This window comes from Engraulis encrasicolus, chromosome 7 (assembly GCF_034702125.1).
Source record: "Engraulis encrasicolus isolate BLACKSEA-1 chromosome 7, IST_EnEncr_1.0, whole genome shotgun sequence".
Lineage (NCBI taxonomy): Eukaryota > Metazoa > Chordata > Actinopteri > Clupeiformes > Engraulidae > Engraulis > Engraulis encrasicolus.
The window spans coordinates 51,263,760-51,278,759 of NC_085863.1; the positions used below are offsets into that span (position 1 = coordinate 51,263,760).

General features: G+C 44.3%; 1 protein-coding gene across 1 annotated transcript in view; it reads right to left on the reverse strand.

Moving 5' to 3' along the window:
• Positions 1-15,000, reverse strand: part of si:ch211-26b3.4 (connector enhancer of kinase suppressor of ras 2) — an 87,340-nt gene that overhangs the window by 43,539 nt on the left and 28,801 nt on the right. Inside the window, exons 6-12 of the mRNA XM_063203896.1 lie at positions 14,607-14,726; positions 12,797-12,856; positions 12,185-12,253; positions 11,136-11,282; positions 5,182-5,321; positions 4,160-4,323; positions 1,070-1,150 (exon numbers count right to left, since the gene is read on the reverse strand). Coding sequence (XP_063059966.1) covers positions 1,070-1,150; positions 4,160-4,323; positions 5,182-5,321; positions 11,136-11,282; positions 12,185-12,253; positions 12,797-12,856; positions 14,607-14,726 — 781 coding nt within the window. The remainder of the gene's footprint in view (positions 1-1,069; positions 1,151-4,159; positions 4,324-5,181; positions 5,322-11,135; positions 11,283-12,184; positions 12,254-12,796; positions 12,857-14,606; positions 14,727-15,000) is intronic.

Sequence of the window (15,000 nt, forward strand, 5' to 3'; positions counted from 1 at the left end):
CAAGCGTAAATACCCCTAGGCTATGAAATGAAATCTGCAATAACATTTTTTGAGTACTTGACTCAAATTTCCAGGATTTCAGATTTCCGGGAGTAACCAATACTTTCTAATCCAAATATTTCACAAATTACACATCGAAATGAGACGAAATTCAATCGGTATACAGCTAAAAGTATATTATTAGCGTGGGATTCATCAGATTCCAAGGATATGACTTTTTTTCCCCACGAACAAATGACGTGACTGATGTGAATTTGTGTTCTGAACACTCTCGCAGCTGTATCATGACTTTGTGTGCATGTCGATTGATTTTCAGTGCTTTTGCACCACAGGATTAAAAGATATTGACACATTTGTGGTCAGATATGTACTACAAGTTTAGCTAATGGGTGGAGTCACACTCTGAAGTAGACTAGCGCTGTGTGTTACTTGGGGTGACTGAGGTGATGTATGGACTCAATGGATCTACTCCAGCTGTACTTCAACTTCACTGTCGAGATAGGAGGCACCTCACTTTCAAAGTCACCACTACTTCAGAGTGCACATTACTCCAAGCAGTACACTTTGTGTGCTAACGTTCGAGACACAAGAGTTAGCAACTTTTTTAGTATCTACTCTGCCCAGAGTAGAGTAGTGCAGAGTAGAGTTGAGTAGAGTAGAGCAGAGTAGAGTAGTGCAGAGTAGAGTTGAGTAGAGTAGAGCAGAGTAGAGTAGAGTAGAGTAGACTAGAGTAGAGTAGAGTAGAGTAGAGCATAGCAGAGCAGAGCAGAGCAAAGCAGAGCAGAGAAGAGCATAGCAGAGTAACACAGAGTAGAGTAGAGTAGAGTAGAGCAGAGCAGAGTAGTGCTGAGTAGAGCATATAGAGCAGGGGGGCATTTCTCGAAAGCGTAGTTGTTAGCACTTAGCAACTTAAGTAGTTGTCAATAGGAAATTGCATTGCGACCAACAAAGTAGCTAACATAGTTACAACTACGTAAGCAACTACACTTTCGAGAAATGCACCCCAGAGTAGAGCAGAGTAGAGCAGAGCAAGAGTAGATCAGAGCAGAGTGTACAAGAGCAGCCTTACCTCTGCTTCCTCTCTTGTACACTCCGCTCTCCTGGGAGTCAGGCATCCACTCGGTGGCCATGGACACCGGCCTGTGGTCACCTGGGACAGAGGGCGACCGAAACACCTCAGTGACCTCACAACGCATAGTGCACTCTGTGTGTGTGTGTGTGTGTGTGTCTGTGTGTGTGTGTCTGTGTGTGTGTGTGTGTGTGTGTGTGTGTGTGTGTGTGTGTGTGTGTGTGTGTGTGTGTGTGTGTGTGTGTGTGCTTGTGTGCGTGTGTGTGTGTGTGTATGTGTATGTGTGTATGTGTGTGTGTGTGTGTGAGAGAGAGAGAGAGAGAGAGAGAGAGAGAGAGAGAGACAGAGATAGAGATAGAGACAGAGCGATAGAAAGAGAGAGAGAGAGAGAGAGAGAGATGCCTTTGGAGTATGTTCATTCCATTCCATTCCACTTAACTGACGTTTTTATCCAAAGAGACTGACAGTTATTTAGATACAGGGGATTGGTTACAGTCCCTGGAGCAATGTGGGGTTAGGTGCCTTGCTCAAGGGCACTTCGGCCATGGGAGGATGGGTAAGGATGGGATTCGAACCTGCATCCCTAACCACTCTAACCACTATGGCACGACTGCCCCCGCATATTTCCATGCATATATTGGCCCTGTGTTGGGTTCCAGTCCCTGCAGCATATCCTTGAGCATATGTATGAGTCTATACTGTCCGTGTTTAAACTTTTGTGCTGATATCTTCTTGTATACTCACCATGTATATGGGGTTCCAGTCCCTGAGACGTACGTGTATGTGTGTATGTGGACAACCATGCATATACAGTACTGACCATGCGTGGTGATTTGGTGTGTGTGTGTGTGTGTGTGTGTGTGTGTGTGTGTGTGTGTGTGTGTGTGTGTGTGTGTGTGTGTGTGTGTGTGTGTGTGTGTGTGTGTGTGTGTGTGTGTGTGTGTGTGTGTGTGTGTGTGTGTGTGTGTGTGTGTGTGTGTGTGTGTGTGACCATGTATAAAGTATGACCATACGTGGGGGTCTGGTCCCTACGGCATATCCCCGTGAATAATTGTACTGTACTGTATGTGTACATGTGTATAAAGCTATGCACCGGTAGCTATATCCAGATCTATTCTCACCATGGGGGTATGGTACCTGCGGCGTATCCTTGTACATAGTTAAACTGTAGGTACAGTATGTATGTATGTGCGTGTGAGTTTGTAACTGGGGTGATCCTGCACTAGTGCACCACTCAGGGCTCGAACCTGCCACCTACCAGTTAACGCTCCAATTCGGGCACGGGAGGCACAGCACGACACCGCTGAGCTACTGCAGACCAGTCCAGACTGATAGCTCAGCGCTACCGATACTGTTATGTATGAGGCTTCAGGAGGGAGTTGTGCTTACATTCTATGCCGATCTCTACTAGTTGGCATCCGTTACACCAGTGGTTCTCAACTGGAACAGTCTTGGGACCCACCATTTTCCAGTCTCATTCAGTCGCGACCCAATTTTTTTTAGCGATACTCGAATGACTGGTTGCACACTACTATCGCGCGTAAACATTCTGATTTTATCTATGACGACAGATGACACAAGTTCAATCGCCTATCAAAATGAAAGCTGTAAATTGTTGCAGGAAAAGTTGGATGTTTTTCTGTTTTTTTAGCGAATCAATGAATAATGATTTTTTTTACACCATGGCTCTGCGACCCACCCATGACCCCTCCGCGACCCACTTTTGGGTTGCGACCCACCAGTTGAGAATCACTGCGTTACACTCACCCCCCTAAACCTCACTCCCTTCCCAGGTCTATGGCACCAGTGTAACTGAGGTTGCCACTGAGCTAATGGTCCAGAGTGAGTGTGAGTGTTTCGGTGTGTGTGTCTGACTGTCTGAGTGTGTGCAGGTGTGTGTTTGCCTACATGTGTGTGTGTGTGTGTGTGTGTGTGAAGCGTGTGTGTGCGTGTGTGTTACTGTCCATTGTACACATACAAACGTGGTGGGATGTACCGATGAGCTAAAGGTCCAGACCGATCTGATGGAGAGTATCAAGTGTGTGTGTGTGTATGTGTGTGTATGTGTGTGTATGTGTATGTGTATGTGTATGTGTATGTGTATGTGTATGTGTATGTGTATGTAGGCTATGTGTGTGTGTATGACCATGCATGCAGTATTGACCTTGCGTGGGGGTCTGGTCCCTATGGCATTTCCCCGTGAATAATTGTACTGTATGTGTACATGTGTATACACTTATGCACCGGTAGCTATATCCAGGCCTATTCTCACCATGCGTGGGGGTGCAGTCCCTGCGGCGTATCCTTGTTTGTAGTTAAACTGTATGTGTGTGTATCTGTGTGTGTAACTGAGTACTATTTAGCCACTCTGGCTCGAACCTGCCACTTATCAGTCAACGCTCCAGTTCAGGCATGGGAGGCACAGCGCGATACCGCTGAGCTTAAGGTCCAGTCCGATAGATTGTTGCTACCGATAATATATGAGGCTTTAGAAGGGAGTTTTACTAACGCTCTACAGCAAACTCTGCTAGTTGCCATCCATTACACTCACTCCCCTAAACCTTACTCCCATCCTGGGTGTAAGTCATTGGAATTGAGGTGATCCTGCGCTAGCTCGGCACTCTGGGTTCGAACCCCCCACCTACTAATCAATACTCCAGTTAGGGCATGGGAGGCACGGCGCGATACAGATGAGCTAATCGTACAGACGGTGCAACTGATACGGTATGAGACTTTGAGAGGGAGGTTTACTAACGTCAATGAAAAAAATATGCAAGACTTCATTGAAGTGGAGGGTCTGGGGGTCCTCCCCCAGAAAGTTTTGCATTTCTTAGATGTAATTTCCTGCATTTTAACGTCCCGTGTCCCGTTTCAGCATGATAACGGAACCCATACTTTTATCTCTAAATTCCGAAAAACGGTTCTGTGGGGGGCCAGAACCTTGCTGTCCAAGGGCCGCATCTGGCCTCAGGGCCGCCATTTGAATAGCCCTGGTGTACTGTATGTATGTGTATGTGTGTGTGTATGCATGCATGTATGTATGTATGTATGTATTATGTGTGTGTGTAACCATGAATATACAGTATTCACCATGCGTGGGGGTGCGGTCCCGGCGGCGTATCCCTGTGGTCCTAGAGGTCTCTTCCTCCAGCAGAGGGAAGTACTGGCCCGCCTCCTGCTCCATGAAGAAGCCCGGGGACTCCGACGTGCTGCTGAACACGCTGCCAAAACCGCCCCTCTCCATATCCTCCTCCCTAACATAATCAAAATCATATCAAATCAATTAACCCAGTAAGATAAATTGGTAAGTTAATTATCCCAGTAAGATAAATTAGTACGCTAATTAACCCAGTAAGATGAATTAGTATCAGTTAACCCAGTAGGTATACAGTAAACTAGCTGTTACCAGAATGGCAATGACCAAGTCGTAATGTATTACTGAAGGCCCTGTGCACTGTCATAGTGGTGTAGTACTATGGTAGTAAAGTTTTTTCAGTGACTATTACAACGTTCCACTGGTGGGAAGCCTTGTGTTAAGGGGCTACCATTCATACCACACACCACATTTAAGTGAACATTCATTACCCACTAACATACTGTAGGTATAAAATATAATGGTATAAATAGGTATAAAATATAATGGGACATACTGTATGCAATAAATGCTTTGCTACACTACATAAAAACCAGTTAATCTAAGTAAAAATACAGTTATAGAGTTACTCTACATGCAATGGCTAAAATTCGCCTTTTTCAAAGGGTCAAATATGTAACACAAACATGAAAATAATATAAACACATCTACTGTAATATGCAAACACACACACACAGAGACACACACAGACACACACAGACACACACACACACACACACACACACACACACACACACACACACACACACACACACACACACACACACACACACACACACACACACACACACACACACACACACACACACACACACACAGTCGGGGACAAATGAACTTCTATGGTTTCCAAATGCAGTTTCATAGCAACGTTCTCCATTCATCTCCTGTCCCTCCATGGCACACACACACACCTTACAGTATATGAACACCCATCATGCTGCATACATACATACAGTACCTGTGTCCGTAGACGCCAGAGACGGGGGAGAGGATGAAGACGTCGTGGCTGCCGGGGGTGTCCAGGCCTGGGGAGAGGCCCATGGAGCCTAGCGTGCTGGGGGGAGTCGGGGACTCACTGCAGGGGCTGGTGGGGATGGGCTGCAGGGGGAGCAGGAGGGAAGGAAAGAGGGAGACTTGATTAGGATGAGTGGGTAAGGCATGGTTCCTGCTATACATTAGCTGTTACCAGAATGGCGATGACCAAGTCGTAATGCATTACTAAAAGGCTGGGAGGAGGGGGGAGGGAAGGAGACCTGGGATACATTTCTCGAAAGTGTAGTTGCTAACTATGTTAGCTACTTTGTTGGTTGCGATGCAATTTCCCATTGGCAGCTACCCAAGTTGCTAACTGCTAACAACTACGCTTTTGAGAAATGGATTTAGTTTTGGAATACAATAATAAAAATTTGCCTGATGAGGGTCTAAGACAAGATGCGTGAGTTTAAGTTGGCGAATTGGGAGAAAATAAATAAAAACTGTAATTTTTTTCTGATCAGCAATCTATACAGGTCATGGGAGCTAAGGTGTGTGAAAAAGTTTTAGACTACAATAATAACTACATTTGGATATTGACTATGACAATGACAGTAACATAAAAAACAGCACTCCCCAAGGAGGAGGGATGTAACACCAATAGTTGGATAAGCATATAAACATTTGAAATATGCCAATTCTTTTAGGATGGTAGCCTAACAGAAAAAAGAAAACAAACGAATAGCCTAGTATTCAAATTTGATAGAATATTTCTCCAACATCACATTATTTTTGTTCTGCATTTATGTAAGGCGAGAGAAAGGCGTAAGAGAAAACAGCACAGCATGAAGGTCAATACTGTTGGTTGGACTCTAACAGAGTGATAAAGGACCATATGAAGAGGAGACAAATGAACTTCTATGGTTTCCAAATGCAGTTTCATAGCAACGTTCCCCATTCATCTCTTGTCCCTCCATGGCAACAGGCTGTAATATGTACATGTACGTCTGCATGCTGCGATAGGCCACTCAGATCAAGGGAGCTTCCTGGAACAGACCTACTGTATGTAATGGTGATTTTCAACTTCAATTATTTTTATTTGGTTCTCTAATAATATTGTGGGTTAGTTTATGGCTGCTTGAAAGCATTAAAGGTACATTAATGAATACACCATAGATAGATGAGTTGTCTTCTCAGGAAGTCATTCTTGGTGACTATAGATTATATTCAAGGTGATCTGTCGGCAGAGAGCATAGCAACAACCCTTAGCAACAGGAGCGAAAGAAAGCCTGGACCACCTGTGTTTCTCCAGAAAGGCACAACAATAACAAAACAAAAAACCCAAACCAAAACAACAGAAGAGGACAATTAAGGACAAACACCGTCTCTGGCAACCACACAAACACATATGTACCTGCAGTCTCCTAACCTTAGACTGGGGTAACCTAGACCTGACGTTGTCTTGTAAACTAAAACAAACCCCAGCAGCAGAAAACAGTTTTGGCCTGGTGGGTTGGTCTGGGGTCGGACCATACGAGATGACTGTCTGTGCCTGAGCCAGCTCTGTGTCTGCCTCTGTCCTCCAGTAACTCTGTACTATGTTTTTTTCCGTAACACTTTATAATGATGTCTGTTTATAACACATTAATAACACTTCATAAATAATTGACTGATTAATTAACAAATACTTGTAAATGACTAGGAAAAGTTATGTTACTATTTTATATTTATCAAGCATTTGCAAAAGGTTTGTAAATGAATACAAATACTCTGTAATAAGGTTTGTAAAATCTTGAATATATTATTTGAAGATATTTTACAGTCAAGTCAAGTCAAGTAGGTTTTATTGTCAATTTCTTTACATGCACTGGTCATACAAAGAATTTGAAATTACATTTCTTGCTTTCCCATACAGACATAGACTAATCTAGGTAAGGACATAGACAGTATAGACATAGACAGTACTTATACATGGACTTAAGACATAGACAGTGCTCATACAGACATTTAAAGTGCAAGACTGGACAACAGAAGACTTGTAGAGAACATACATTAAGAGGTAATTGTTGTGCTTTTGTGATTTTCCTAAAGAGTCCTTTATAGCGTTCTGACATAGTAATAGTAGCATTTTGAAGAAAAATAAATATGAAAAGGTCTACCAGGTACACCAGCAGCAGTGTGTGTGTGTGTGTGTGTGTGTGTGTGTGTGTGTGTGTGTGTGTGTGTGTGTGTGTGTGTGTGTGTGTGTGTGTGTGTGTGTGTGTGTGTGTGTGTTTTTAGTGCATGTAGAAGGTGCGGTGTGCGTCTGTGTGTGTTCGTGTGTGTGTGTGTGTGTGTGTGTGTGTGAGTTGTGTGTCAGTGTGTGTATGTTTGGGTTTAGTGCAGAAAGTGCAGTGTGCTTGTGTGTGTGTGTGTGTGTGTGTGTGTGTGTGTGTGTGTGTGTGTGTGTGTGTGTGTGTGTGTGTGTGTGTGTGTGTGTGTGTGTGTGTGTGTGTGTGTGTGTGTGTGTGTGTGCATGTTTTGAGTTAGTGCAGGTTGAAAGTTCAGTCACAAATATAATAGTGCAGGTGGAATGTTCAGTCGCAGATATGGTTATAAAGCATTAATAAAACTTAGAAATAAAACATTTGTTAATGTTTTGTTCATCATTAGCTTATTATTTAGTCTTTATCACGTCTTTATAAGCAGACATTATTATAAAGTGTTACTGTTTTTCCTTTTTTGAGTCTGTGTACTGAGTTGTTGGGGCAGGCTTTCCACATTCAGTGGTGGTCCCATTCAGTGATTTGGCTCACCAGGTAATTGTCATTTTGGCAGTGGCACAGGTGAGGGCGGGCCTCCAAAGGGGGCATCATCCCAGGGCGCAAATCATTGTAGGATTGCCACTGAGCACAGTAACAACAATTATTGCCTACTACACATTATGGTGCGACCCCTTACAATGGCAGGGGGAGTAATTCATTAACCAGTGCTCTGCCCCATCCTCCTCAATGACTGAGGTACCCTGAACGTGGTACCATCCCACCGCACTGCTCCCTTTCGGCCACCATTGGGGGCTTCCCTCTTGCACCAGTGAGGCAAAATGCAATTTCATTGTGTGCAGTGTGCAGTGAACACCTGTGTGCTGTGGAGTGCTGTGTCACAATGACACATGGGAGTTGGAGTTTCCCAGTTGGGCTTTCACTTCACTTCACTTCCTTACAGTTCCTGTGGTGGAAAATCAGACCCTCAAGTCAGATTTCACTTAATTCTCATCAGAGGGCTTGACAGTGCTTTCCCATTGACATAGTTGACTCATGGTAGAATCTTTAAAAAACAGATGACAGGAAGTGAGTGTGGAGAGAGATGGGGTAGGGTTGGGGAATGACCCAGGCCGGACTCGAACCCGGGTGCCCCTGGGGCATGCCAGCCCCATACGTATGTGGAGGACTTAGTGCCCTGCGCCACAGCGCCCCCCAACTCCGGGAGAATCTTAACCAGACCAAGTAGACAATAGAGGCAGTGTTGGTGATCTATGATGATTATGTGTCTGCTACATTTGACGGCGCTGGTAGCGCACAGTTAGCAGCAGTCAACAATGAACATGTTCGTTTTTTTTCTAGTAAAGATTCTAACGGAATCAACCATGTCAATGGGAGCACAGCCAGACCATCTGTACAAAAATAAGTACAATACGAAGACTGACCAGTGTCATGCTATCTATTACTTCATATTCTGTTCTGAGTCACCTGGTTCCTGCACCTGGCAGTAAAAAATAGGCCATTTCACCCGTTTCACCCGATTCCTCAGGTGTAGGCGAGGCAGGTGCACTGCCAACTACTCATTACACATTTGTTTCCACTGGGGTTGAGTAAAAGGCGTGAGTGGGACTTGATGCTGAGCTGCAGTTTGTGCTAGATGGGCCATCACTGCCCCCAGCCCTCCTGTTGTCTCTGTGGGTAAACAAATGGACCTGGCTTGGTATTTAGTGCATCCTGGCCTGCAGACACTCAGACAATGGGGGCTGTAAGTGAGTGAGTGTAATTGCTGCTGAAATCTAGAGCATGCTGTTCTTCGACTGGGTTACGTAACTGGGTTGCAGTCTCGCACGGTACTACCGTACTCGCCACCCATGACTAATGCACAAAAAAACTCACACACACACAAATACAATACAAACACACACACATATGCACGCACAGACACACACAGAAACAGACACAGACACACACACACACGCATGCACGCACGCACGCACACACAGACACAGAGATACTGAGACACACAGACACAGACACAGACACACACACACACGCATGCACGCACGCACGCACACTCACACACACACAAGCACACACACACGCCCGCAAGCTGCATACACACTCGACATGCACACACAATCTGTCTCTATCACACTCGCATGATCACACAGATTTTATGCATTACGTAATTTAATTATGAAATTATGAATGATTTCATAATTACTCAATAATATGTCACGACAGTGCTGGTCACAGGTGATGGAAGCCCACATGTTTAAGCATCTCTGGCAATCCAGATATTGATTTCATATGAGATTATTTTGGTAATAAAAGATGCACGATCACACACTCGATTTTAATATGTCCTGACAGCAAGTGTGACAAAACAGTTGGATGCCTCTAGCCTTGGTCAAGTCATGTTACATAACGTCTACAGTACTATTTAAAATGCATAAATAATACACGAAAAGGAGGCTGGTAAAATATTAATTCCACAGGGATATCAAAAAAAAATCTGCGACCAGTAGTAACATTAGAGGAAATAAGAAATCCCATTTCCTACTACTCTATCTTACCACCACCAAATAAATGAATGAATAAATGAATGAATGAATGAATGAATGAATGAATGAATGAATGAATGAATATGGTAGCTATTTTACAAAGGATCTATCATACATGACTGTAAAATCTTGGTGAACCTTCTTTTATGGACACTGTGATAACATCTTTAGCGATGTTATTTTCTGATATGTCATTTTATTTCTGTCATTTTAATATTTGTCAGTCTGTCTCCACCATGATAGAATCTTTGCTGATGCGCTGAATAACATCAACTGGATGCACGTAAGGCTTTAAAATATCAGCAGCAGCTTCAATACCAAAACACAGAAATGTTAAATAGTACCTCCAGTGATGATGACATACTTACATTATTGTATCTACACTATCAGAGATGTGACACTTAGCATAGTCTAACATATATTTTAATGAAATGTTGATTTGTTTAGAGGCAATAACAGTGATTGTGCAAAAAGCGTAGAATAGACACCTATAGGGCCAGGGGTTTCCTGGCAGGCGTTCTTGAGGAGAGCGAGGGACAGAGGTGCTCTGAGGCCTGACGGACTTAAGCCCTGTGTACATCGAAGGCGAACTAATCGACCTGCGCGGCGGAAGTCATTGTTTCTCTATGGAGGGAAGGCGAATAAAGCTACCGGAGCGAATTCGACGGGAGCGAAGCTTCTTGACCGACCAGAGCGAATTTTGACGATTAAACTCAAGCTAATCTTAAGCGAATTCGCTATGACGCGGTTCGGCGAAAACCAATTGGAATGTCCCAGGCTGTCAAGACAGAGCCGTTATGTGATTAGCTGAATCAAACATGTCAGTGCAGCGTCCAGAGCGAATGAAACGAATTCATGGCGAAACTTCTTCAACCACCCCAGCTACCTGGGTCGCGTAGGTAGCGCCTGATGTACACGGGCCATTACGATATCCCATATGCTCATCATAACTCAGCCTTGTGTCAGGTGTCCTCCCGTGCGCAAAATTCAGATAAAATTCACATAGCAACACATCTGAGCACAAAATGTGCCCACGCATCCGTATCCTCCACGCATGTCCCAGTCTTTATACTTAAGTATAATAACATTCATGGTTAACGATGGTGCAGATAGGTGTAGTAGGATAGCACAGGCACCTGTAGGGCCAGGGGTTTCCAGCGTGCGTTCTTGAGGAGGGCGGGGGCGGATGTGAGGCTGTTCTGGGGTCTCTTCTTCAGGGTCAGGATCACGCCACTGGGGTCCTCACGCAGGGAATTCACCAGGTTCTTCAGCTGCCAACCCACCTGTGGGTACACACACCAACGCACATCGTTAAGCTTTGCTGCTTTTGGGCTTTTGGAAGCTTTTCTGGCTTTATTATGATAGGACATGAAGTGTGTGAAGTAAGATTGGAATGGGTGTAGTGCGCCACTAGCCTGGTCCTGACCATCCCATAATACTACCATATCATTTCGTATTCATGGTCTGGAGGTTGTTTCATCTGACGCGATTGCATTAAGCAGTACAGACATTTTCGGAAAAATCAGGATAAGTTGTTGAACAAACATGTCTGACGTTTATTTTTGGCGATGTAGGACGGTTTAACAGACATGTCTGACAGAACATCCTACCGTAGAATAAAATTACAATGTAGGACCGTTTGTCAGAACACCGGCCAAATCCTGCCATTCAACATCGCTCCACAGAAAACAGGTACCAGACGTAGTGCAGAGCGAAGTCTCTTGGCGGAAGTACGTAGGATGGTGCGCGAGGCACACACACACACACACACACACACACACACACACACACACACACATACACACGCACACACACATACACACGCACACACACATACACACAAGATATAGGAAAAAAGGAGGCGCATACAAGGCTTGTGTGAAAAAGTGTATTAAAGCCGAAATTTAACAATAGAAGTCCGAGGTTTAACTGGAGAAACAGACGTTTCGGAGCTAGTCCATTCTCAATGTCTCCAGTAGGACTTTTTGGGAGTGCACGCACCAAGCAATACACGGGTGTTAAGTGCAGGCGCAGACGCCGACCTTTGTTGGTCTTTTGTCACACACATACACACACACACACACACACACACACATACGCACGCACGCACACGCACACGCACACGCACACGCACACGCACACACACACTGCATTAAGCTTACGCACGGGGACGCATTAGGCTTACCACTGTCTGATGGTTAACCTGTATCACTTCATCCCCTGCATGAATCTTCTTGCACTGATCTGCTGGAGACTGGAGAGAGAGAGAGAGAGAGAGAGAGAGAGAGAGAGAGAGAGAGAGAGAGAGAGAGAGACAGAGAGAGAGACAGAGAGAGAGAGAGAGACAGATAGGGGAGCAAACAAAGAAAGTCGTAGAGACAAATAGAGAGGAGGAGAAATTGAGAGGAAGAGAAAGAAAGAGAGAGGAGAGAGAGAGCACAAAGGTAGAAACCAAATTATATAGACCAGAGCTTACACTGCACGACCGCATGCAATTTCCCTACACTCTTGCAAGCGACAATTACGATTATGTACACGCAATTTAACACTGTTGCTAGGCTGCAAACATCATGCATTCGATCAGATACTATATGTGTGAGAATGGTAGAAAAAAACATCTTTCACAACCTAGGAAACGTTTAATCTCCCTGCTCCTTTATAATATGTGTATGCAGCGAGAACATTCAATATTATGCACTTACATAGTACATACCATCCACTAACCATGCCTCTAAGGTACAGCATAATTACTAATGTTACATATCACTTTGAATATAACATAATTTACTGCACTCACATTCTCCGTGGTTCCAGTGATGACATGCAGTCCGTCGTACGTGGACTTGATGTACATTCCCTGAAAAACAGAGACAAAGAATTAAATGGAAATAATTGATTTGGGCGATGCATGATTCATGCCTGGACCTCTTTTTAAAATATTTATTTCCTTTTTCACACTTGCTTTTGTACATTTGTCACATGAGCATTGAAATGATCAAAACCACTGGTTGAACTTTCATATGATTGCACGCTGGCTATTGCCGTGACCCATTTTGTGCAGCAAGAACAGCAACTGGTTGTTCCAGCCGCAACCTTCAGTCTCGTCAGTGGTGCAGTGCAGTTCATGTCATGTTATAGCAGTCTGTCTCGCCAGGCTAGTGGTGCGGTGCTTTTCATGACATACCAAGCCTACGCTGAACATGACATTGGACACTATTTCAACCACATACATTTTTAATACTGTCTTCGTTGTGAAAGAATTTGCCGCACACTCAAACGTTGGTCAAATAAAATATTGCATGAACTTCTGATTGTGTGACGAATTGGGCGTCTGAAGACTATTCTGCTTTCTTTGTGCCATATGTACCTGGGCTTCGCTGTACATGGCGTTGGTCGCTATTTTAACTATACAGTATATTTTGTGTGGTGTGCTACACTTGGTGGCGTACCAGGCCTTCACTACTGTATGTGCCATACGTAGCAGGCCTGTTTTTTTGTGGGTTTTTTAAAATATATTTTTAGGGGCTTTTATGCCTTTATTTGACAGGACAGTCGAACATGGTGACAAGTGAATGGGACAGAGAGACAGGGGAGGATCGGGAAATTACCCCGGCCAGACTCGAACCAGGGTTCCCGTGGGTGGGCATGCAAGCCCAAATGTGGGCGGCTTAGCGCGCTGCGCCACAGCGCCCCCAGCAGGCCTGTTTTTTTCGTTTATGAGATCCTTTAAGTCAGGGGTGTTACACTCATTTCAGTTCAGGGGCCACATGCAGTCAATTTGTTCTCAAGTGGGCTGGACCAGTAAGGTAATTGCAAAATATTGTACAAATCGCATTGCTAGTCAATCATCTTTCAGGTGGATGTCAGTGGGTATATCAGGAGCATAGACTGCACATGCTAGGCAAAATTCTGAAACATTGTAAATCTGAAATCTCAGACACCTGCAGCACCTTTGCAATGGGCTAGAGATTTACTTCGTTTTTGACATTCTTAGGTTTTTTGTTCTTTACAAGTCAGGGGCCATAGAAGCCTCTTATGGCAGGCGGGGTCGCCAGTGGGCCTATTCACTATTTGCTAGGGCTGTAACGATGCACTCAACTCACGATTCGGTTTGTATCACGATTCATGACCTACGGTTCAATACACCCCACGATTTCACATTTGCCAGCATTATAAACTTTATGAATAAAAACTATGATAGTTTATAGCTATTTTTTAGCTAATTTTAGAAAGTTTCTATATAATAATGATGATGCTTGGAAGCACTATCACTTCATATCATGCGGTTTTCTGGGCTGATGGGTATCAAAACGTTAAAAGGGCGTATCACGATACTGCCTCCTTGTATCACAATACAGTATCGTGACTCTGTGTATCACGATTTCTCGGTTCGATACAATATCGTTACAGCCCTACTATTTGCTGAAAATACTACACTACCGAGAGCCTTACGTAACAGATTAAGACATAGCCATTACAATTTTGGTGACTGCAAGGTTATAACATAGGCTCTGCGCTAAGGAGTTAAACCAAATCGCGGGCCGTATTTGACCCCCATGTCTTATGTTTGACACCCTTGGTTTAGGTGGTCTGTGTGCCATACGTACCAGGCCTTCACTTGGCATGACGTTTGTCAGGTGCACCACCTCCAGATGGGCCGACTGGGACACCAGCGAATCGGACGACAGCGAGATGATGTGCTCACAGATCCCCGACAGCGTCTTACACTGCAGCCAGACAACAGACAGCTTGGGTTGGCACACACAGCCACGCGCGTGCACAAACACACACACACATACACACACAAACCCATACACACAGACACAGACACAGACACATGCAAGCCCACAAAGAACATGCAATACATCACAAACATATATTTGTATCAGCCAAGGGAAATGTTCTTTTCACTCACTGCACTGTTAGAACATTGGGGATCTCTGGGTGTTTGGTTGAAATTAAGCATTTCCGCTTTTGTTGGGTCGTGTTTGTATCCTAGTT